Here is a 26,299-nt window from a genome sequence, read left to right as displayed (position 1 = left end):
TATACCCATCCTGTCTTGACTGTTTATTGTTTAATGGTTGGACTGTGTTAGAAACTTCTCTAGGTGTAGTTTGTCCAGCATATTGATATGAAGGTGTTCAGTATTCTGTTGTTTAAAACACTCCTGCGTCCAAGTAAATGTAGACTAAAATAGAAACCCAGTCACATTAAACAACAGTGACTGATTTCTACTTTTACTTTCCCCCCCTCCTTGTCCTGAATGTTGTCATGCTGCCTTCTCTTACTTGACATTTTTTGGATTTCCCATCATGCCTGTAATGATTAGGAGAGAGTTCTGAGCACACATTTCCTCTGTCCTTGACAGTTACTTTTGCTTTCCTGGGAGACAATAATTGTGCTGCTTATCTGTCTTAATTTGCCACGATGGTAAGTACAGAGGGAAGATGGGATAAGTACTTCTGTACTGTGCTAAAAGCCTTGAATGCTTCTGGCAACCTGTTGACAAAGTCCTGTCATGAAGATATGCAGAAAAGAAAGAAAAGTTCTTCACTCTTTCATGGGCTGAGACTGGGGTGCAGAAATTAGTTTCTGATACTGCTAGTAACAGTGTTCCACAACATGTGAACATCTAGGTCCTTACAATGGAATTAACTCAGATAAAAGTAGCACTAACAGTTTGAGTTCTTGTGTCTTCATCAAAACAGGAATACAACAAAAATTATCTTTTTTGTGAAAAGATTTTGGCAAATGGATACTTTTAATTCATATAATACTGTAATTAACTCCTGATTTAGTAAATAAATATTAAAGTGGAGTAAGAATATTCTATACATCTTGTCAGATGGGCCCATGAGCTTGTCAGAGCTGTGGGAAGGAGGAAATGAAAGATCACCTGAGACATAATTATGAAACAATGCTTTGAGGACTTTGGAGATACATAAACTACTATAAACTTTGTCAGTTCCCAGAGGCAGTTTTAAAAAAATACTCTTACATACCCATGCTGTGGGAAGTTGGGGTGAGGCAGAGCTGGCACCTGAGTAGTGCTGCCTTGGGCAAGTCCCTGAGTGGTCCTGGGTGAAGAATCCTGCCCAAGCCCCTGCACCTCATATAGCATCTCTGGGTTGCTGGACAGATGTTGTGTTAAAAGAGCATTAGTAGGGCACTGCTGAGCTAAAACTGCTTGAAATGCAGAGGATGGGAAAAGCAGTGCTCAGAAATTGGGTTCTTACTGTAGGCAATGAAACAAAATGGCCTATTATTGTGTATTTTGACCCCAAGGGTGGTGATATCTTAAATTTTAACTCAGCTTTTAGTAGAAACTTGTTAATAACTGAGAAAAATACTTATATTTGGCCTGCTTGATTAAATTATTTCTAAAGACAGCTACATCTTTTGCCTAAAAGGAAGTGGTGTTATTTGAAATTACTTTCAGAAGTGTGGGTTTTTTTTTTTTTCTTTTTTTTTTTTTTTTTAGATTTTGTACGTTAAACAAGTACACAAAGGTAGATACAACTAGATCTAATGAAGGAGCCAGGCATGGACCATTTCCTGTGGTAAAAAATCCTGCTATCTTGAACTGTCTATCAAGAATAAAGATTAGATGCTACTTGAGACCTCAATCTACTTCTTCTATGCCAAATTCTAGAATAATCCTGCCACCTGTGGTGTGAGTGTATAAATGACACACAAGGGAGCAACATTTTTTCTGTTATTTTTTCATTTTAACCACATAAATGGCATGAAGTATTCATGTCATACTGTGCTGGTTTTATGGTGTTATATCATGTGATTTGCCTTTGGAAATAGGCCTTTTGTGGCCTATTCAAAAATACAGAGTGTGTTAGGTTTCTTTTTTTTATAGAATGAGCAAAAATTAGTTTTGGCACCTGATGCCCACTCCAACATGGGATATTATCCTTAGTTATAGGTTGCATGTCTGCTGAAATATCATAGTTGGTCCTGTAATTCTGATGTCAGGGATCTGTGAATCACTGTTTTTGAGCAGAAAGTATGGTAACTCAGAATTGCTTTTTCTTCCTAAAAACCCCTCATTACAGCTTTTCTGCCCCCCATCCTTCCTCCTTTGTGGTAACATTTCTTACATTACAGTGGAGTTTGCTGTGGGTCCCCTGTACTGTAAATAGGGAAAAATAGTATAGGATTGCTGCAGGGGCTGCTTTAGAGTCTGTCTTCCCTTGCACATACTCCCTCTGAAGCTGTGAGGTTTCCATTTGGCATCTCTGGGAACAGATGCTGCCAAAGAAGATAAATCTGTGTTGTAAAGGTTAGTCCTGTATTGTGTAACCTCCCTCTTTTATGTCTTTATTTTCATTTTTTTAAAAGCTTTTTGTGAACTGGTCAATAGCAAAGATCTTTTAAGAGTGAAACACATATAATACTGGATCTTGGAGTTTAAATACTTGTTGCTTCTAAGATGGACTGTCTACAGATGGCACTCATATCTGCCTCTGTTTCTCAGTCTCTTCTTCAGCTCATTGTGAAAAACAATTTTGAAATTTTAAAGCCTCTTCCTGGGGACTAGGGAATATAACAAAGACAAGATGTGTGGGAGGAGAGTGGGGTTTGTGTGTGTATGTGTCATGAATTTTCGTGGTCTGTGGAGGTCTCTACAGGTGCTCATCATGCTGTTTGGAAAGCGAAGTAGCACAGCCTTAAAACATGATATTTGTAGAATAATCTGCTAAATGCTGATGATTTGGAAACTTCATGTATTGCACTCATCCCAAGCCTTCCTTTTCAGGGAATGTACTGACAAGCTGTGATAGGAGGACCCTGCAGGATTAATTTCAGTGATCTTGTTTGGGAAATGGTGGAAGAAATTTAGCTTTCCTTCATTGTAGCTAATTATGGAGCTAGAAAAAAAGAGTTTTGCTTTTATAATAACATTTCTCACATATTTAAGTCGTGTCCTCTGCTTTAGCTTTTTGTTCTCTGATACTGGCATTGCTTTTAATGTCTTTTGATGTCTTGTGTGTGCCAGCTTTCAGACGGGATATTCTGCCCACCTTGTTTTGTGCCATCCTAATCGCTTCAAAATGTAATCATTAAAAAAAAAAAGTAAACAATATTGCTGATATTACTGCTGATGGCAAGAAGTGCAGAAATGGCAGGACACGAGGCAGCTCTATTTAAATAAAAGCTTATTTTCAGAAACAAAGGCTTTTGGAGAAAAAGAGAGCTTTTAGTACCCCAATCACGTTTCCTGTTATGGATGAACCTACAGCAATGGATGCTATCAAAGTTGTCATATTTTATTCATGAGTTGTGGTATGCTTGGGTGAAATAAGAAACGCAATGGTCCAAATCATAATTATGGTGTAAAAAGATAAAACAGTTATTATTGTGACTTTAAAAAAGAAATTATTAAATCTCTCAAATCATGTAAAACTCATGGGGAATGATTAAGTATTTTAATTATTTATGGTTCTTTGTTGTGGGTGTTGTGAAACCCTTCACCAATAGCATTTATACTTATTTTGGGAGAAAATATAAATGTGTGCCTGTGTATGTTCCAAGAAACAAAGACATCTAGAATATTGAATGTAAACATAAAGAGGCTGATAGCAGAAATTATACTTCAGTAGAGGAGGGCTCTGACAAATGTATTATGCCTCATGCTATTATCATGCAGTTAATAAATAAAACAGACACCCAGGATTTAATTTGCTTTAGCAATAACATGGAAGTGATTTTTTTCCTCAGGGAAAGAAAACAAAAGGGAGAATTAGTTCATGAAACACGTGTAGTTTAATGCTTGTATAAATCATATCTAGATAGAGTGTAGAATATAGAAAAGCTCTGAAATTGTAACATTTCAGCAATACATGACCTATGCTTTAAAAGTAATTAAGAAACTAGTTAGCCTTTCAAGTTTTTGAGAGTTTTTGAACCAAGAGAGCACTTCAGCATATGCTTGCTTTGAGCTTCAAGGATAATTTCATTGTTTTTAGTTGGATTGTTCATGTGATAAAATGTATGGAAATTAAAACCTGTTTGTAGGTGTACCCAGGTCTGTTAGCTGCATTAGGCATAGTAACCTCTCTCCACAGTGAAGAAACCAAGTCAGATTTCTGCTTAGTTGAAACTCGCCTTTTAATGAACTGTTTCAAGTAGTATTTTGATTTACACATTTAGGAATTCAGGTTTTCACCAGGGAGGCAAATTCTGATTTCTGTGTGACTTCTGACTTCAACAAAGTCAGAGTAATTTAGGCATTCAGCTTGTCTCCTGCTGTAGTGGAATCTGGATATTAATTTTTTTTTTAAATGGGTTATTTGTTGACTGTATCAGTTAAATTAATGGTAAACTTAGGAATCATAAAGAACTTCAGAAGTACTTGTGATTTTTTTTTTTAAAATATTGTTGCCATAAATTATGAGCAGTATTTACTATTCAGTATTCAACACCAACAGATGATTTGGGGATACAAGCATCATAAAGTCACCCCAAGACAACCTGCAAGAAAGAAGAGTGCTAAATAAGAAATCAGAATTATTATCTACTGCTCAAAGATATGAATGGATCAATCTGTTTCATTTTATTTCTGGAATACAAACACACTTGGAGTTATAGTGCGAGGAAATAAGACCAAACCTACAACTAGTAATTATTTGCAAAACTTGTCCTCTATGTCAGATTTTTGGTTCTAGGGGCTCCTCACTTTCTGGTACCACCTTAAGTTTCCTTTAAACAAATGCAGAATGTGTTTCACCAAGTTTTGGTATATATTATCATTTTTTAAAAGCAATCTCTAATGTTTTTGTGTGATTTCAAGCATACTTGAACATGCTTTGTAAGGGAGGAAAAAATTGTTTATGTTGCTTTTGCATGCGGCCGTATTTTTGTGTGGCTCATTATTTGTGTGTGACTTTAGTATTTAATATATTCTTGAAATAGATCCCTGGAGTGCTAAGTATTCCTCCTGCAAAATGGATGGCACACTGGGAATGGTTCTTGGCAATTACTGCATTTTCCTAGTGTTGCCACTGGCTCTGTTCACCGTGTTGCTGGTGTAAGTCCATGTTCTTTCTGTTAAAATGTTATTTTCCAAATTGGCAAAGAGCAATCTTTATAGGCACAGTAACGTGATAACCTTATCTAATGTAGGTAAACAGTGGAAAAGATGATACAATCAGTGACTCCTGAACTAATTAGCTAACAACACATGTAATTTGATTAACTCACATGATTTAAGAGCAGATTATGTGCTTTTAGTGATAGTGAACTTCTGGAGCATTTCAACGAAGCATTTCATTTAAGGGATCAACCATTTGTAAACAGTCTTTGATTTCAGCATGAATCCTTTGAGGAAACAATGGAGCCTACTTGAGAAGACGAGCTCAGCAGCCGCTTAAAATACTTGCAATAAGTTCAAGTAGCTGCCTTGAGTAACCGGTGGTGTATAGTCTTAGCAAAGTGGTATCTGTTGTTGACAGCAGAAAACTTGCTCCAAAGGCCCTTGGCTGACTGCAGATGTCTGATTTTGTCAATAACAGCCAACTGGTTTGATGACCATCTCAGTTGCTGGGCTTTGAGTGTAACCAGGCTGCTGCTTCTGCTCGTGCTGCTGGAGAAGTGGCTCCAGTGCTTTCCTTGGTCATTTTGCTCATGTGGGTGGAAAAGACAAGTGGAAAGCTGTGAAGGTGGAGACCCATACGAATTTTCTTGATACAAGCTTTGCTACAGCTTCCTGCCACTGTGATTGCTCTGCCACGTTGGGTGCCTTTGTCTGGCTGGGGCTGGAGAAGCACAGGTGGCTGCCTTCACTCTTTCCATGTGTTCGTTTCCAGGTCTTGTGCACTATTTGCTCCTTTGTTTGTTCCACAGTACTCAGTTGCTGTGGTTCAGTTTGAAGTGCTGATAAAGCAAACAAAGGACTTAAGACTCACTGACATCTACATAATTAGCATGAGTGTGGTCACTCTAGCTGGTACTCAAGTCAAGGCAATTTTCAAGAATGAAGAGTCTGATACTAAGCCACTAAATGAGCTAAATTAGTGGTTGAGGAGAAACTGTGATTTGATAAGTGTTCTCTGTTTGATTTCTTCAGTGACTCAAAATTCTCCTGCCCCTGGCATCTGGAGTTACAGGACTGGGTTTGCAATGTCTTCCTGAAAGGATTTTTATTTATATGTATATATAATTTTAAATGCTAGATAAACTTTGTTAGGAGAGACCCATTTGTAAACTAGTTTACAAACATGTATATCAAAATGACAGCAATAAATGAGCAAGTATAGCCAGGGGTAGTTTTGCATGATGCAAAAGCAGAGTTTACATTGAATTACACTGTTTTTCCACCTTCTCTAGCAGAATTGCTTTTGCTGTATAGTCATGGGAACTTACCTTTGTGACATTAGCTGTTCACCCTGGTAATTGCTCCATCCTCTAATTTAATGAAAACCCATTAAACCGAAACAATAATTAAAATGAGACATCATCTCTGTAGGAGGCTTGCATATTAAAATCACCAAGCATTTCACTGCAGACGGATCTTATTCTTGAGAAACATTGTTTGAAGCAACATGTAAAAAGTGATTTACAATGAATAATCATAATTTAGAAAGCTGTGCTGTTGAACATGATTTCCTGCTGTTTATTACTGACTCTGAGTAGAGCTAGCAAGGCAAAAACATTTACAGTGTCTTTTCATGCTGGTGAGAATACTCAGAAGCAGAGATGTGCTTATGAGAATGCATCATAACCTCTTTGGTCCTCCCTGTTTTCCTCCCTTAGTTTTTTATAGAAGGGTGAAGTGTTTTGACTCCTCTCTTTGGTTTGCTGGAAGGTAGAACAGGTGATCCTAGTCCTCACTGTTCCAGTGCAGGGGCCCAAGAGAGCTACATAGTGCCAGCTTAGCACCTTAACTCAAATTTACATTTATTTTTCATTGGCAGTACCTCCAGTACCCCCAGAACCCTATCATTTAGTCTGAGTGGAACCAGTGCAGGCACATGGGTCTCTGCAGAATGGTGTGGCTGTCTGGAGCCTTAGAGCTTATGGCTGAATTGAGCTCCCAAAGTCATCTGAGGGATGTACATGGTTTTGTGCCTTTTCCTGCCACAGGAGCATGTTGTGAAGTCTTCTGTGTTTTTAGCATATAAAGAGAAATTTATATGAATTTATCCCCATAGCTCAAAATAAAAAATTAGTGGCACCTGCAGATATCTACATTTTGCCCTTGGTAGGTAGGGAGGGACAAGTACCTGAAGCATTTCTCTGCTTGGCAGTGAAATTATTCTTTTTTGGAGAAGATCCCCATAATTAGCATGGTCATTCTTCTGGGGATTTTTGCATCTGTTTGTGACTTGTGTAGACTGAGGAGTGCTTTTAGAAGGGTGGCAGTGAGTGGGAATGGGCATTTATCACTGGTGTGTGTGGGTTTTTTGTTTTTGTTTGTTTGTTTTTTTGTTTGTTTTGGTTTTTTTTTTTTTTTTTTTAAGGTGGTTTTCTTGTTTTTACCAGCTCTTCAAAACATATTTTGTGAGACCAGTGTGCAGGAAGTGAGTTGATGCACGGGATCCCACTTGACTCAGAGGCTTTGGTGAAGCACCTGCTTCAGTGAACAAGAATGTTTTTGTGATGCTGTTTTGTATTTTCATCCTCAGCAACTGTTAGGAACTGCCTACACTGATAGTTGCTAGTTTTGGATTATCCTTCTAATTTTGGTTTCATTTTTATAAAGGTGGAGACTTTAAAAAAAAATGGGGCACTGGCATGATTTTTTGTTTGTTTTGTTTTTTTAAATACAGCTTTCAGTTTTACTGGATTTTGCCCATAGCAAGGTAAAAGTCAAAAAGGTGTAATATTCAATTCTTTAATTGCTATAGCTTAAATCCAGATTCTCTGTTGTTGCAGGATTAATTTCTACTTACTTGTCCAGAGTGACTGTTCAAAGATTTTACTGAAAGCATGCTGAAGCAAATAGCTTTAAAATGATTGAAGTTACCAATAAAGCAATGTGTTCTGCAGTATGTTCTCTGCCAAGGGAAGTAAAAGGTATTCAAGCATGATAGTGAATGATAAAATGTACCTATTGCTGTAGAAAATGAGTTGATTCAGAACTGAATTTTAGTATTTTTCCTCTTATGGAGGCATCTATTAAAGTAAAATTATTCCCCAGATGGATTGGGATATGGCTTTTAACAACTGATGCACATTTTTCATCACTTAAAATTCCATCCCAAATGGTCATGTATTTCCCTTTGTACTGTTGTCACTGTCAAAGGAAGCTTGGCAGGACCTTTGGTTTCTTTCCTAGCATTATCCTTTTCCTTCTCCAACTCATTTTGTCTGCTTCTGTGTGGTGATGATTTTTTTATTCTGTTTCTAGTGGACCTGATGCCAACTTCTCAATTTCTCTTTTCTGGGGCTTCTAATGTGTTCAGGGTTACAAATGGCAGAAGCCTGAGGTTTTAATTTTTAGTTGCTAGAGCCGGTGATGCATAGAGCAGTGAATCCACACAGGAAGATCTGACTTGAAGGTCTAAATCAGGTTGAGTTAGGATTGATGCTGATCCTGAGTTATTGTACCTAATTCCATTTGGCATTTAGGGTTAGCGTGCACTGAAATATCTGAAGGATTTGTATGTGTGAGGTAAAGTTTGGCTTAACTTTAACTTTAACTTAATTGTTGGCCCCAGAGCAGCACTGCCATTCATTTGGTTTTATGGTGAAGGGAAAACACACCTATTCTAAAATAAAAACGTGAGAGTTATTTGGAAGATGCTGATAGCGAGTGTTGTGAGTAGTTACAGCTGTGGGTTAAATTTCTCCGTGTGGCTCAGGGTGCAGGAGCTTGCTGCAGCTGGGCAGGATGCTGTGGGTGCTGGGCAGCCCTGGGTGCTGCTTCCTCTTGTAGTTCTTTTTGGCTCAGCAGGGCTGTGCTGATCAGGGGCTGAATGGGCTCTCAAGGGACAAGGCATCCAGGAGAAGGCAAGGGGGCATCCCTGGCTGTGGGGGAGATGGTGCCAGGGAGGGGGGATGATAGTAACTAAATGGTTATGGTTGTCTGTCCTGGCAAACTGGACTGTTGGTTTGTGCTTGGCACTTCTTCCTTGTCCCCACAGCTTGAAACAAAGGAATTAAAATCAAGCCACAGATTCTCTCTCTGACATAGGTGTGTCTTGTGCTTTTGTTCTGAAGGTAGAAAATTGCCTTTACTTGATTCGCTGAGATGATTTCTGTCTCTTGGACTTGCAAATAACTCAGTATGCTCTTTTTCTTTCCTTGTTTAATTTTAGAAACACTCAGGTATGTTTTAAAAAACCCTCCAGACAGCCACTATTTCAAATTAAGAAAATATAATCACATAGAAGGGCATATGAAAGTCGTATCTGTTCTTGTTTATTTATTTTGCTGAGATTGCATTATCATTCAAGCATGAAGCGATGTTTCACTGAAGATTGCTGTATAAACCTATATTATTCTATATTATATAGGAAATATGACATTTCATTACAAGCAGACAGTTATTTTTATAGAGAGCATAAAAAGTATTTTGCCTTTCCTGTGTTGAGGGGGTGTATGTATTCTCAATTTTTCTTCCTTTTTTTTTTTTTTTTTTTTTTTTTTTTTTTTTTACTTTGAAGTGTGAAAATCTACCTGAAAGTAGAAGGTTCTTACTCTAAATGGATTGTACTCCCAGCTCATTTGTATGGTATTTTCTGCAGAAATCAAGCAAAACACAAGCAGGATGTTCCCAGGGATGTGCGAGGGCAGGCAGTGCTGGAGAGGGGTGGGGGGCTGTGCCAGGGGACAGGAGCTGGTGATGCAGCGTGCTCTCAAAACCCCTCCTTCCCTGCATTTGGGTTCCAGGTTGCAAGCCCTGGTTGTGCTCAGCACTGGGGCACTCTGAGCTCCAGAATCCCAGGCTGTGTGCCCTCTGGATCACCACCAGCCTTCTCAGCTTGCAAATTGCATTTACCATCTCACCATGGAACTGGTGGGAGAGTTCCCTTGTAGTTACTGAGATTAGGCTGTGCCAATCAGCATTTCTGTAGACATTTTTGCATCAGCAAGTAAAGTTTTCACCTGACTTGCAGTAGAGATGTCCCAAGGTGCTGGTAATGACTGGACTTGGTCCCTGAATGCATAGCACTGTACTTAGAACTGTGTTAGTTTCTAAAAGCCTTGTTGTATAACTTCCTTTGTACCAATTACAGATTACAAAGTGTAGCAAAGTGATCTGCAAATAATATTTGTTACCCTGTAGTTTTGACCCAACACTCTGGAATTTCAAAACTTTGGATCTTACTGCTTTTAATCAATGAATATTAGTGAATGAATATTAATATTTAATCAGTGAATATTAGAGAATGAATATTAGTGTTTCATGTGGTTTTAGTATACTTTTATCTATGAAGAGATGGAAGAGAATAGCAAAATATTTCAAAATGTGTTTCTAACTGAAGTAGTCAGTGCACTGATGAACCATGGATGATTCTGAGCAAGGAGCCCTGTATTTTTGTATAAAATTTGATAGATAGGTGGTGGGATGTGGGTCTTCCTACAATGAGAAGCTGTTGTACTTTGCAAGGCTTGACTGAAGTTTAAGCATATATGTTCCACTGACAGCACTGCCGTGCTTTCATGTGAAAGAATTTTTGAAAGCTTTGTTAAGTCATATTTTATTTCTGGTAACTGTGACACCTTTAAGAAAAAAATTGCAAGATATGAAGGTTTTTAACCTTCAAAAAATGATAATCATCTTCATCTGTCAGGTCTTGGGTATTTTACCTCTGAGTCTTACTTGTGCCTTAGAACGTGCTACCAATGAGTTGTCTGTTTCTGTAGATAGTAAACTGGATATTGGTGAATTTATGGGTCTGTGGGAGACATAGTTTTGTATCTCTTGCATCAGCTTTTTAAAAAGAAACTACATGATATTTATGACCATTAATAACACCTTGCTAGGTGAAGATGATGATACAGGTAACAAAATCTGATAGACAAAGACAAAATCTGATCTTCTTTGCTGGATTGTTTATTCTTCTATTCCACTATATGATGGCAGTAGAGATGATTTCTGCTCTTGGAAGCTTTATCCTCTGCTATGGTAAAAGTGGCACTGGACAGACAAGTACTTGGTTGCTGTAAAGTGGGCACTGTACTTATTTATCAGGTGAATTCGAGCCTCTGGAAAAGATTTTTAAATGATGACAGTGATTTTGGATGTCTAACTGTAGTACTTTTCACTGGTGAGCCTTTCAGAGTGCAAGCATGTTATGACTCTGGTGTGTAAGCTCATTTAAGCGGCACAGGAAAAACTGAGACACCCAATTACAAAACATGCTTGAATACTTTTTCCTTGGAGTTTGGTTTCAGTCCACGGCATTCCCTCAGTAGTTGCGTGTTTGAGGTTTTAGGTTGTTTTCCAAGCCGGTCTCTTTCCTCTCTGTCTGCAAAGCCTCGCTTAATGACACAATGGGGCCTTTTCATAGTATTGGGGATTTTTTTTTTTCCATGCAGTGAAATTCTGAATTGTAATTTTCATCACTCCTTTGTGTGTTACATCATGCCTGCTGGGCTGGATTCTCAGCATTCAGTGGGGTTGTCTGGTTTTCTACCAGCTGAGAATTTGTGCCAGCATTTTTGGCTTCACAGTAAAACCTTTGGAAAGCAAGCACACTGGGTTTCTAATTGTTTGTGACATCCAGGAACTGCAAGTGGCTCAGGTCTTGCAAATGTGTGAAAAAGGCCCAGCATGAGAAACATGGCAATGGGTGGGAAGGTGAAATGCCATGATTTCTCTGCTTTGTTGTTAATTGTCTTTCATAATGATGATGTATAGTGGGTAAAAGGATGAGTTAAAAATGTGGTGGGAGATGATGCATTTGAATCTTAGAGATTAACTATGAGAAGGCATGATGCTGCTTGGACATCATCAGGATTAGCAAAGCTGGAATGTTTCTGCATCTGCCTGGTCAAGCTGTAGTTTAATAAATATTGTATGAGCTGTCACACTTTGCTTGTTTAAACTGAGAAATCCCTGAAATGGCCGTGGATTGCAGGCATGTCTTGTATTTAATTCTCAGGCAGGAGCACAGCCCTATAGCATTATTAGCAATAATACATTTCTGCCTTACACTGTGCAAGGACAGGTTTCCTGTGATGTATGGGGAAGAGATGGTAACAGAGTCAGTGGTAAAAACTGAAATTGGAGCTTGGTGAACTGTGTTGGGAGAGGCAGTGTCTGAGGTTTCTCAGAATTTAGGAGCCTGTTTATCTGACTGCAGCACACCTTATTTACAGCAACTCAGTCTGCTCGCAGCAGACACAAATAGCTCAGCATCCCGTCAAAAAATCCGTCAGAAAATCAGTAGCTGACCAATTGTGAACTTGTCCAAGTAACAAGTGGGCATGCTGACAAGAGATGGCATTTGGGTTTCTTCACTGAAAAAATGCAGTGGTGGATCATGACAGATGACTCTCAAAAATGAAGAATATTGATTTGAAAATGAAAAATGTAATCTGAATCTATCTGACTTAGCATTTTTACTAGACTGTTATTTCCTTTGTTTTTTTTTTTCCCTTTTAAAAATAAAATTCTTAGATACAGAAAGAGAAATCCACGCAGCACCCCATGTGAGTGAGAAATTAATTCAGCTCTTTCGGAATAAAAGTGAGTTCACGTTTCTGGCCACTCTGCAACAAAAGGCATCAACTTCTGGAGTTATACTTTCTATCCGAGAGTTAGAGCACAGGTAAGAGGAATTTGTTTGTCTCTCTTGCAGCAACATAAAAGATACTGAGTGCTCTGTGGTCAGTTTGGACAATGTGTTGAAATGATAGATGTAAAATCCAATATGCAAGTTAGAGCCTTTCTTCATAGCTTGCTATTTGCTATGTTTTTCTAGTTTTTTTGTTTGTTTGTTTGTTTGTTTTTTTTACAGGAGGAATTCATTATTTTTCTATCCCAGTCTATAAAATAACTTAAACAGAAACATCAAAGCCAATGCAGTATAGACGCAGTGCAGTTTGGAAGTTACAAACCTTGTAATGCAATTTTCCTGACTAGTTTATTGTATGTGCTTTGGAGTTTGCTTTTTCATAAAAGTTAAACTTTCACTTTTCTTGCTTCGCTATGTTTTATAACATTATAAAAGAATACATTTTCTTTGAGATTCAGCAGTTAAGCTATTAAGCAATTAAGCTACTTGTGCTTGAATATAATACTATGTGTGTTTTCTTCCCAGTATAAATACATTATATTCCTATTTCATGTATGTCTCTTCTCTCCCTCCACGCTTTTTTTTCTGGTTGTCAGTGTAGGAGAAAAAAGAGGTCACTTTGATTGTATGTTTTAGTGGCAGATATCAGTTTGTTACAAAAAAAGGGTGTACTTTGTATTATGGTCCATAATACAATTCCAATGATGTTTTGATGTTTCAAAGTGTGTGTTGTTTCAAACTGTCTCCTATTTGTAACTTTGTTAATGATTTTTAAATTATTTTTTAGGTCTTGAAGGACCTTTGTGTCTAGTCTGACACATGAAAGACTAGTGCTGGTCTTTCCTATTGTATTACAAGTAATGGGACATTCTTTGGTTGCTCCTATTTCAAATCTAATGCTGGTTTTTCTGCAGCACTTCTATTAAAAAAATCCTACTGGTATTTGTCTTAATAATGTACGTAATACTCAATTTTTAGCCCAATTTCTTCCCTTTTTAATGAGAAAGTGTATGAAGGAATAGGCAGTGACTTCATCATGACCAAATTGTCAGTGATGCCTTTTGCCAGTGCAACAGCAGAGATGTCCAGACAAGCCTCCCCAGTTAAGGGGACTTTGCTATTTCCCTATTCAATACTTTTCTATCACCTCTACTTTCTTATTGATCTTTCTTTTACTTTATTCCTTTTTGCATTTTTCAGGCCACTGGTGTGGTGTCTCAGTCTAGAAGAATATTGTTTTACATTATAGAGGGATCCCTCCCTCCATCTCTTCCTGTTCTCCTTCTCTTACTCTGTCATTCCTTTTGCATTACTTTTAAATTTCTCCAAGGTTTTTCAGGTCATTTGAAGTCATGGTTAAAAAGATCAGTTTGCCATGTTAAGAGTTTGTTTATTATTTAGTTGAGAAAGAGGACATTGAGGATAGCCACTGAACAGAAAAATGCTGTCATATACCTGCACTTAGCAAAATCCAAGGTCAAACTAGACAGGCAGTGGTGATTATACAATACAAGGCACATGGATTTTTAGATATGGAATCTACTGAATGCAGCTCCTTGAGTCCTCTATCTTGACAGGCAGAGGCTTCAAGGGAGATACGCTATGCAGGAGTAATCTTGGTTGAACAAAATACACTGCTGTTGTCCTCTCTGGCACTGAGGTCATCTATAATATTTAAAATGATGACATCTGCTTAAAAATACATAGAGTTGAAGGATTGCCTGCTAGTCTTGGTTAAACCTTTCTAGCTCTGTGTAGTAACTGAGGAAGTTTCAGTCTCTGTAATTCCATGCAGGAGTCAGAATAGACATGTCTGGTGCTGCTTTTGACTGCTGCTACTTCAGGTGAATTACTGTGGCTATCCTTTTTTGGACTCACTATGTATCCCTTAAAGCCAATGTTTGTTTCTCAGGTTGCTACTCAGACCTTGGTAAGGATCCTTTCATACCCCCATGTCTGTGATGACAGAAGTTAATAAAGTGGATGATAATGGAGAAAATATTTTTTAACATGGATGAGAAGTAGAGAACAAAGATTTGGGGCACTACTGAAGAGGATCCTGCTTACAGGATTAGATCAATGTAATAGCAGGACTTTCAGGTTGATAATTTTTGATGTTTCTGTAATAGCTCCACTCACTCTATAGCTTTGCATGGGAACTGAAATGGGTGCAGACATATGTCACAGGGCAAACCTTTTATTAATTGTAGCTCCTGTTAGGCTTCTGATAATTATCATGGTTCTGTTCTTGATGACATCTGTTTTTATGGTCAAGCTTTTTCAATTTCCCCTGTGTCTGTGAAAACAGACACTACAAAGAGAATAATAAAGAGTATCTTTATTTCATCAGAAGCAAGATGTGTGGGAACAAATATAAGAGTACAGTTGTTCCTTAATCAGTATGGTCTTTGACTATGGAAAACCCAAGAACTTGTATCAATTTCTTCTCTTTGTGTGAAATAGGAGATATAGTTAAAGGCTTGTTTTTTTTAACTTACCAGCATACCAAAAAAAGGCCAAATTTTTAATAGTTCTAGCCTGCAGAACATATAGGAGATCAGCAAAAGTGAAAAAAAGCAGCTCTGTTAGCTGTATATACCAGAGTTCACATCTCTACGGGAATTGTCTTTTTTTGTTGTGCACAGATTTAATAGATGAGAAGTAGGTGTTATTCCAAGCAACAAAGAGGTGTGTGTATATATTCTGCTTTTTGATGTAGTGAAGATGGTTGTTCTAAGGTAGTAATGCATAGAATGCCTGGTTTAAATTTCATTTCTCTAGTAAGTTTTAGCAGGTTCTTCTTTTGCAATAGAATTGAGCTCTTAAACTGAAGATAATAAAGTGAGATTAATACAATTTTTCTTGAAGTCAGGAATTTATAGATACTATTGTGTTATTCTAAATGGATATTTTGTAGCAATTAGAGATTTGCTGATAATTTATATCACCATTTGATGGACAGGAGCATGATGACAAGCATCTTTGTTAACATTTTGTTGAACCAGTTTAATGATGATAAAGACTTTGTTTTCATGCTTCATATGTATTAAAGTAAGTATTGGAAAATGGAATTCTTAATTAATGCAAATAAATACTAATTGGACAGTCTGATAATTTGTGCAGACTGCGTGTACAGTTATCTGGAATACCGTGGTAAATATGAAGATTATATTTTCTTTCATAATTAGAGATAGTAAAAAATAATATAGGACGGACAGATGTGTAACTTGGGGATGCAGAAAGTGGAAACTGTTTCCTTGATCAGTGAATTATTCTAGCCAATTCTTCCTAGATGAGCTTTGCAAGCTATTTTGCTCACAGCCTTTGACTCTTTAGACCACCAAAACTCTTAGAAAGGCCATCAAGATATTTAAAATGCCACCCAGAGTGAATTCCTCATTTCAACAGTGATTTAATACAGCTTCACCTGAAGCTGTCTGCCTGCTCCTTACCTGCTCTGGCCTTGCATGGTCAAGAGCCCAAGAACATAACTTAGATGGAGTCAGCATTGCCTTTTAGCTGTTCAGTCTCTGGGTTTGAGATACACTGATGTTTCTTTTCCACCACTGGCCAAGTTCAGCATCTGGAGAAATATGTCAAGGATGTTCAGGTACCCATACATCATTCTTTCTGAAGTGTTTAATCATGGATGATCTCACCATGATAGAACAACAGACTAAGTCATAAGATGATTGTATTGAAGATTTTCTTACAGGAGGCATTAGAAACTTTATTTTCTTTCCTAAATTTTATTTTATTTTAAAAAAAATAATTTTTTTAATATGCTTGTAACATGTGTCTAGGACCTGAACTTCAGAAACTTTATGACATGCCAAATATCTGGAAACCTGTAAGCTGATTGTACTGCTATATGTAAAATGAATTTGCTGAGTTGAAAATCTGCCCCTTCACTATGTAGCAGCAAGCTGTGTTGATATAAATATTCAGGGGGATTCTGATCAATGTATCAGGATCATAGTGCAACTTTCATTCATTTCAGGTCAGTTTTGGGTGGGGAGGTAAAATAGGCATGCGACTCCAGTCCATTGTTTGATACTTCCCCCAAGTGACGCTGTGAACAGCTCCTGAGGCTGTTAAGGAGCAGACAGAAAGCTGTATGTTCACAAATAACAGCTGGAAGGCCACCAGGCCATTATATGTTTAATTAAAAACACGAAGGGGTAATAAGCTAGTTAAGTTATTCACTGAAACCTAGCTATTCAAAGGAAGTGTCTGCAAGTGACTTCTGACCCTAGCAGTAAACCTGAAAAATTGGATTTACTTCCTGCCATGTTTTAGATTATTCTCTGCAAGATGTGTATATACATACTGGATTCCAAGATGCCCAGAATTCAGAAAGGGAAGGGAAAAATCTGCAGATGTATCCATTAACCTTTTTCTTTTAGGGTAAAGGTCACATCTTTATGAATATTTATATGTTGAATTGCTAAACTGGAAAGCTCTAACGAGAATATAAAGATTGAGCCTTACTTCCAGCCCTCTGAATGAGTGAAACATGTAAGGCATTAACACGTTTTTTTCCTTCTCAAAAGGTTTTTAGAGATGCAAATACAAACAGAATTGTGCTCACCTGCTTCTGTTCTCGGGGTTAAAGTACAAAAAAAAGGAAAGTGAAGAACTGTTATATAAATCTTCCACTGATTTAAGCATTGTGAGAGAGGAGTTACTACTGGAGGAGTTACCTTCCATCCTGTGGCTTCCTGCTGAGATCAGGTGGTTTATGTACACTAGGCTGACAATTGTTGTCTCTTTGAAGCATTAACATGCTGCTCATAACCAGCTGTTGAAATGCATTCATTGGACCATGTTGGCAATTGGAGGAGAAAGGCTGACAGTTTGAAATTCTTTAAACCTGAATTTGGACAGTGCAGAAATGTTATGGTCAGCCAGGAGCAGGATGTGGGGGTCCCCCAGGAGTCTGCTCCAAAATGTTGAGTTATTCTGTTGGATTGTTTTATGACCCTCTGATACAGGCAAAGAACCAGAATGTCTCAAACTTACACTAAATGCAACTTTCTGAAAACTGTCTGCTGAATTTGGGCTGCTCATTTAGAATATTAACTTCTCTAGTTAATAAGACAGTTAGATGTCTACAGCATGTTTTAAATGTTCGTTTGCGTGGTTGACAGCAGTCTGGGTGATATGTCTGTTTTTCTGCGGTTTGTTTGCAGTTTTGTAACGATACCTGTGTGCTCTCTTTGCTTCAGGCTCTGTCTCCAGAAGGGGAGGTGGTGGCAGTACCTGCCCTGATTGTTTCTGGCTGTGGAAAGCTGCTAGAGCTTGTGACAGTGGGGCAAGGAAGGTGGAGGCTGCCTGGGACTGAGGGTATATGGATGGAGCAGATATATACTGGGCCTTGAGAAGGGGCAGAGGAAATTATTTTTTTCCCTGAGAATCTAGGAGAAATGTGTTTGTTGTCTGTTAATCAGCGTGCAACAAGTCAATAACTACACACTTGAGAGAGACATCAATTATTTATTTCAGATCTGCACAAGCCTGGGTGCTCCGTGGTTTCACACAAGCCAAGCACACCAACAGAACTTCGCACACTTTTATTTGTTCACAGAAGTCCAGAGTTGGTAACTTTCCAAGTACAACCCCTCTTTTACTACTGCTTAGTAGTTTCCATGTAAGTTTTGTAATCTCACTTAACTTCTATGCATGCCCGAGGGAAGGGTCTTCTCCTGGGCAGGTGTCTTGTTGACCTCTAGGTGTGATTTTTTATAATAGACATAGTTCAGCTAAGGGATGCATGGACTTTGAGTTTTTTGCCAAGTTAGCAATGTATAAATAGGCATACAAGGACATATTGATTTACTACATCCTTATAGTTTATTAGTTCTAGGATGCTCTTCACTAAGGGATGGTAATTTTTTCACTGATTAAGTGTTCTTTCTTGCCGATTAGGAAAGTCATATTTAGCCAACTTAAAGTGTTGTCCTGGTTTGAAGGACAGGTGTCTGCCAATAAAGGCAGAAGCTTTTCTTTGAAATGGAGAATGTAAACCCCTTCCCTCCAAATTATTATAATTTTGAAATTAAGGGGCTTTCAGGCAAAGATATGGGAATTAGGAGTAACAGTTCTTTATTAGGAAAATTAAAATAGAAATACAGTATTACAAAGAGCAATTCCAACCCCGACAGAGTCAGAATACAACCTGACACCCTGTCAGTCAGGGTGTTGGTAGCAGTCCAATTAGATGGTGGCTACAGTCCTGCAGTGGCAGATGTGGTTCATTTGAAGCAGTGGTCCTGTAGAAGGATGCAGTTTTCCTCTGAAGGTCCAGGGATGATGTGGAAAAAGGGTCTGGTTTTCCTCTGGAATTCAGTGGAAAGAAGGTAATTTGCTGTCCAAAATTTCAGTTCTTTATCTAAGTAGGAAAGGCTTGTCTCCTCCACCTGGCTGGAGGATGATGTAATTTTATCAGTCATACAGTGGGACTCAATGGCCCAGCAGCAGATGATATCCTCCTGGAGGGAGGATGGGTTGTGGAAAAGATAAAGATGATTGCCCCATCTTGTCTTAAAAATGGCCCATTAGCAGATAATATGTGCCACAGAGATAAGGAAATCACTACCCCACCCAGCTTCAACAGATGGTGATAGAATACACATTTCTGGTCACATCAACCCAACACAAGTATCTAAAGAATACTGACCAGTCCAAATCTAAGATGATTTTGGCATATTCCACGTTTTGCAACATGTGGAATTTTTCATAACGTAAGAAATCACTGAAAAGCTGCTGAATTTGAGAGATTAAAGGGAAAAACCTTTCTTCTAAGGACACCACAGTTGGGGTAATTTGTTTTCAAACACTGTAGTTTTACTCAGGTGGCAGACCTCATTAGTCAAAAAGCTGTTATCCTCTTGTTTTATTAAAATCTGGCATTTGGAGACTGTGGATTTGGGGATCCCCTGAGCTGAGCTGTTGCTGCAGTGATGAGCATGAGGGAGGGAGGGACTGGACAGGGCTATTTTTTGGTTACAGCTCTGCTGGGGTCTGTCTAGTCACACTGGCAGCTCTAGGCTTTTGCATACCCACAGAGATCCCTGGGGTAATGCCAGCTCAGAGTCCCAGGTTAGCCTTCAAAAGTAGCCAGCTCCCATTCAGGTAGTCCTCAGATACCAGTGCTTTGTGCATTGCTAATGGTCCACAGGGGAGACAAACCTTTGGCCCAGGGCTGTGGGTGGTGAGCCCTTAAGGACAACTGCAGAATGTGAGTGTACCAGGTGACTTGGCACTGGAGTGGTGATACGTAAAGGAATGAAGATTTTCTTCTGTCAGGTTACTTTTCAGTAAAGCTAAGACAGTGTTTAGCGTGAGGGTGGTTTTTTTTTGTTGTTGTGTGGGTTTGTTGGGTTTTTTTTTGAGGTACATTTAAGGAGTCATAACTTCAGCTTACTTCAGTCAGACTCTTTTCTGTCCTGCTGGCTGTGCTAGCTCTGAAGCCTGCTAAGATGCTGTCCTATTTTTAGGTGTAGTGTGGTACTACCTACTTGATTTATTAGGACTAGGAGAGAAACCAGGTTTTTTTTTAGATAGGCAGGTTGCAGCCATGGTAGATTTCTAGACATATGAAATGAAAACAAAAATGCTTAAGGTTAATCCTTACAACACATGCCATGGAAATATGTAGCTGCTTTGTACCAGCTCTGACTCCAGCTGTCTTTTACCTGGTAGGCAGATGTTTGGGTTACTTTTTTCTTTATATGATCAAAGAGGAAAGTAAATTTGTGTTAGGATGACCTTTGCCTTGTTGCAGGTACACAAACACATCATAAATGCTTTATGCCTTGCAGCTTGCATGCCCAGCTGCCATGTACAAGATGGGTAGAACAAAAGACAAAATGTTAATAAATATAGAAGGTGTCAGTGTGGGAGTGTTTATTGTTAAATGTTTCAAGCTAGGCTGGTAGAACACAATTACTGTTGTCCTCAGAGTGGTCTGAATAGAAAAATAATGTCATTTAATTGACTAGGTTTAGTTCATTTTCCTTGAAATGACAGGATAGAAACATCTGGAAGAATCTTACTTAGGTAGCCAGTAGCACAGCGATATTGCACTTTCAGGCTTTTCGTTGAGAGGTTTGAAAGTGTTTAGTGTTACATTTTTGCTATATTGGGTTTGTTTGCATAGAAGGAATACTTCTGGAATAGAGTAGGTGATGCAATATATGGTATTTAGCTTTTGTGTTTCCCTTTTTAGAAAGTTAATCTGTTTTTTAGCAACAAATTTCATTGTCGCAGGTGGTGCTTCTAGTCACGACAGTTTTTGTGCTTCCTGATGTCAGTCTGACTTTTGATATCAGTGTGTAATCTCTGCCACAGTAGTGAATCTTCAGTGCTGCATAAGGGACAATTTGCCATATATGGTTTTGCTGTGCAGCCTCTGGGTCTGTCTTTATTTAAACCAGCTGTAAAAAGTAGCTTTGGATGGTTTGTAAGTATGGATGTTGAGGAAGCTTCCCTGTCTCACCATCCAGGGCCACTCTGGCAGTCACAGTTGTACCACACGAGACTCTCACTGCACCAAACATGTTCCTCGAGATGCACATGCAGTGGAGGAGTAGATCTGGGCTCTTGAGCGTGTTAAGAGCATTTCTTCAAAATCCAGTGTTTCACAATGCTTAATGCTTCAGAGCTTGGGATCTCGCCCTGTCACTTTATAGTAACTAGGGTACAAGAACAGTGCCTGTGGAAGTGACTGAAATATTTGCCTTGACAGCTGTAACTTGTTCTGGTTTTGCATCTGCACAGAGCTGTGGTGACAACTGCAAAGTGAGTGTTTCCTTTAGTCTGAAGAGATGTATCTTTTCTTTAAGAGGCACTGCTTTTTCTCACCAAGGCTTCACTAACAGCAGCAGTGTCTTGAGCAGATGCCTGCCAGCTTATCTGCAGCAGAGTGCCCAGTGCCTGCTCCTGGCTGATTTGCTTTGCACTGAAGACTGCTAAAACAAGATCTCAGTTGCTTTCATGTTGCTGTCCAGGCTGAGCCCAACACAGTGTGTTCCACTGTGCACACACACATTCACTTGGTGGTAAGGAACAGCAAAAAGCCAGAGGAGTAATGGCCTGTGATTCATCACAGAATCCCTGTAGATTGAAAATCCTGAAATCTCTGTGATAATGGATGCAGATTTGTTGCCTGTCTCTAAATACACCATGAAATGTTTGTACAAAGATGCTAAAGCACAGTCTTGCCTGAAGCCATTTTTATCATGAAATAGCACAATGCTATTGTGAAATGAAAAAGCTATGTACACAAACAAGTCAAAATAGACATATTTTTTTTGAAGCTTGCTGAATTTACAATTTATAGCTGATGACATCAAAATAACTGATCTTTGGACTTCTCCTGAATTTGCATTGTTATTAAAAATAAATTAAAAATTATACCTTTTCCAGATCACAAATATTTTCCAGAAGTTTCTATGCAGTAACAGTCTGATTTTTATGGCAGTGATATTTTCCCCAGCATTTGGGAGGCCCAATATCCTCGTGTTGCTGCGGCATGTGCAAGGTGGATGGAGCTTCCATCCTTGAACTGCAAAACTCTGGGTTTTGTGACCTTTTCCCATACAATGTTAAGCACATGCACAATGCTTTGACTAGAGGCAGCCCCAAGTTTGTACATATTTGCAGGGATGCCATCTGTGCCTGCTGCTTTGCCCTGGGACATCTGTTCAGTAGCTCTAAGAGCATCTGCTATAAAGTGCTGGTGCTGCTCCTTGAAAGAGGCTTTGGGGCTTCATTTGGCGCTTGATGGAAGTTGTAAAGTCATAATGATAACTCTGCTTTATTTATGTTTGAATGTGATAAGGAGGAAGGTTGCCAGAATTGAATGCAAAAAGTAGTTCTGCTTTAGTTCCTAGGGCTCTTATAGGAGCATTTAATCTGCTTACCCAATTGTGCTGCTGCCTGCATTGTGGGATATTTTAGTGTTTGGTGATAGGTGTTGGGTTGGTAAAGATCAGGAAATAAAGTGCTGTGTACCCTAAGGATATTCTGGAGGACACCAATCCCACAGTTCTTAGGGCCCTGTCTTGGGATCCATAGTTCGTGAGCTGTCCTTCCTTCAGCCACTTCCATAATCTAACAGCAGTAAAGTCTTTGAATGAAACGTGGTAGTGTTTGCTACAGGATAAGAGCACTTCTGTGGGTTGAGATGATGAGTAGGTGAATATGTTTCTTTAATGCAGGTGGTGGATTAAGCCAGCTCACCTTATAGAAATACTGTGCCTTTACTGCTTCAGGTCTTTGATATGTTCTTATTTAATGCTGATAGTGACTTTTCCAAATTTTTTTGGTCATTACATCCACAGCAGATGTTTTCCAACTGAAAGTATACTTTTAGGAACCTTTCTCTCCTTATCTGGAAGTGAAATGAACAGTCAAATATATGGTTTGGTCATTATGGTGGTGACTAAAAGGAGGAAGAAGAAACAGTCTTTAAATGTAGCTGTGTCAAGCTTTATCCTTTACATACGATATTTTTGTGTGAGGTGTGTAGGGGTTGCAAAAACTGTCAGAAAGAATTGTAAAATATCTTGAATCAATTGTGGAATAATGTCCTTCTGGAAAGCACATTGCATGACATTAAAATATCCTAACTTTTTTTGATGTGCATAAAATCAGTCTGAATTTAGCAATGTTTTTCTCTTATACATTGGGATTTGAATGAGAGACTGCAGATAGACCTATAAAAAGTATTTGAATTCTATAATTGTACGAAAGAAGCCAGCAGTAATTTGCATGCATAGCAAATAGGGAAATTCTACTAGTGGGAGAATTTCAGCCAAGGTCAAATTGAATTGCTGTTCCATAAAAAACAAGTTTTTTTAATACATGTCTTCTGAGAACTTAATCTGTCAAAATACATGTTAACTTCTGATCATGCCCCTTAAAATATATGAAAGTATGAATTGCTGAGAAATACAAATAAAATAAGAAACCAGTGCTAAGAAATTGACAAGGAGATTACTGTCTCACAACTTTTTTTCCTTGAAGAAGGTCTGGAGGAGGGTAGCAGGGCCCTAACTGCACAGGCTGACACAGGCTTCATGCATATGTGATGCAGAATCAAAGATTGCCTCAATACTCAGGGATCTCTCTTGGGCTTTTGATAGGGATTGCATGGCAACATTCAAAGTTCACACTGAATCATGATACATATATTCAGATGGTCCCAGATGCTGCAATCTTTTCAGGAACCCTGATTCATTCCAATCCTATGTTTTCTTTTGGTTCCTGACAAAACACTGGAAAGTACCTTCAAAACACCTCTTAGAGATCAGTTAATTTTCCTGCCTCTTGTATGGTAGCTTCTGTTAATTTGCTCCCCTCTACCCCCCCTTTTTAGCTGTTTTTTTATCGTAGATAAAAAAATATACAATGGCATTTGAAATTGAAGATGAGGTAGTGATTTAAAAAAAAGGCCATTTATTTCCTCTGGCTTTACTAATTATTTTCTCACTGGTTGATGGTTACTTGCCTGAGTTTGTTTTTCCCTTCATTTGTCTTCCATTCCCCAATTTGCAGATTAGAACTCCGAAACAGAGCAGGTGCTCTTATTTCCAAGAGTGAATGGCCTTTGTGTCATTTCTTTGCAAGACACTTCTTTCCCCCAGGGTCTAGTGGAAGGAGGAAAGAAAAGATGTTTGCTACTGAGAAAGCTGTTTGCATGTGACTTATATTCTGGTAGAGAAAAGATGATTTCCGAACTGAGAACATCATGAAGTGTTTGTGTAATCAAGGTCTCAGCGTGAATTTCTGCATCTTAAAAAAATAAAATCAGCGCAGGAGTGTTGGTTTACATTGCCTTTTGTTTTTTAAATATGAGAGAGAGAGAGAGAGGTGTTGGGGTAACCCAGCTAGTTTCTGCTCTTGGGATTTTGTTGACTGGTGTTCGCTGATGTTTCTCTGATTGTAACTGTGATTTGCACTTGTTGAAGGGTGGTGAAGAATAGGTGCAGAATTTGACTCTGACACCCTCCTTTTCTTGCCACTGGAGAGGTAAAACATGGTGTTTAATACAATCCTGTGGCACTTATTGCATTAGGTGCACATACATAAAAATGTTAGCACTAGCTATACATGAAATTTTAAATAATCTGTTCTGTACAATATACATTAGTCAGGAGATTGCCAACCTGCTCAATGCCTAAGCAACAAGCTGTTCCTAGTCCTGAGGTAACTGTTGGCACTAAAGCTTGTCAAGTGAGAAGCTTTGCAATTCTCTATGCTGTACAAATAATAGAGCACAGATGTGATTAAGTGCAGTATCTGGCTGACCTTTCCAGGGCTGCTCTGTTGCCTTTACATTAACAAAGAAATCATTGTGTGGTGAGTGATCAGCTCTGTGGCTATTGAAGATTATGAAGAATGACCTCAGAAAGCAATTTGCGTCCTGCAATAGGAGATTGTCTTGTTTTTGGGCTCTTAAGCCTCTGTGATCAACCATGTATCTGTATATCTATATGTATATACAGACAAATACTTTGTGTGTGAGGTACTAGAAGGGTAGGTACTTCTCGCTCTTTTTTTTTTTTTTTTTTTTTTTTTTTGTTTTGTTTTTAGTTTTTGGTCTCACTTCATTATGTGCTGTGACAGCAGATGGAAATTACAAAAGTATGGCATCACTGACAGTACTTGTCCTAGAGCTTTTCTGGCTTGGGAACACCAGCAGCAGTATCTTCTGGATATTGAACTATACTGTTACTAAGCATCAAAATAATAATTCTTCTCCAGATTTTGTGTGAATGTAATTTAGGTATTTTAATGGGTGTTGGATATAGTTAATCAACATTCTGCTCTACTATTTAGAAAAGCGCTCTTTCTTTGTCCTTCTTGTGCCAGTTCTTCATAACACCAGTCTGATTTTTTTTTTTCCACTCTACTGCATGTATTTTGTTTGTACTTATGCCTGCTGTGTTTTTATTCAGTGTTGGTTTTACCTTTACCTTCTTGTGTTTTTTACTTTGTTGCTTGAGTCTTGGATTCATGTGACTCAATAATGCTTTTATGTTGCATGAAAAATATGATGACAAGGCATTGGCAGGATGGAGGAGGGCTTGAATTTCACTTTTGGTGAAGACTTACTGTCTTTGTGTTCCCCTTCCCAGCCTGTTGTGATGTCTTGCACATGTTTTCAGCTAGTGTTTTATCATCTAAGTTTCCTCCCAGAGAACTCTGTTTTCCAGTTATGTTGGAAACCCTCAGCTTCACTGGTAAGATGTAATTTTGAAGAAGTGCACAGTCCCCATGTAATGCTGGTGCACACAGGTTATTAGGGCCTGTGTACTGCCAAGCAGTCTAAAGGGCTGATGGGAAAATGAAAATTGGCACTCCAATATTTATTGATTTGTGTTGCATTTATTTTTGGAAGCAGATTTCATTACTGTAATTTTTCCCACCCTACCCCAAATCAGCACCTGTGTCTCAAATGCCATTTGAATTGGTTAAATTGGTGTTGACCAATAGGGAAAAACGACACTATGGAGGTAGATGGGGCAAAGGACTATCTGGATGATCTAACATCTTCACTTTCTCGTAGAGCTATTTCTACTATAAAGGGAGGTCTGCATTACCTGTTTATATACACACAGCTTCATTCCAGCAGGA

General features: G+C 38.5%; 1 protein-coding gene across 2 annotated transcripts in view; it reads left to right on the top strand.

The window, feature by feature from the left end:
* Positions 1-26,299, top strand: part of NELL1 (neural EGFL like 1) — a 282,345-nt gene that overhangs the window by 13,152 nt on the left and 242,894 nt on the right. For both annotated transcript variants that reach the window (XM_056493636.1, XM_056493635.1), the window contains exon 3: positions 12,538-12,688. In XM_056493636.1, coding sequence (XP_056349611.1) covers positions 12,538-12,688 — 151 coding nt within the window. The remainder of the gene's footprint in view (positions 1-12,537; positions 12,689-26,299) is intronic.

The sequence above is a fragment of the Oenanthe melanoleuca genome, chromosome 5 (assembly GCF_029582105.1).
Source record: "Oenanthe melanoleuca isolate GR-GAL-2019-014 chromosome 5, OMel1.0, whole genome shotgun sequence".
Classification (NCBI taxonomy): Eukaryota; Metazoa; Chordata; class Aves; order Passeriformes; family Muscicapidae; genus Oenanthe; species Oenanthe melanoleuca.
Note: the sequence above shows the minus strand (reverse complement) of the source record. Positions and strands in the feature narration are given on the sequence as shown.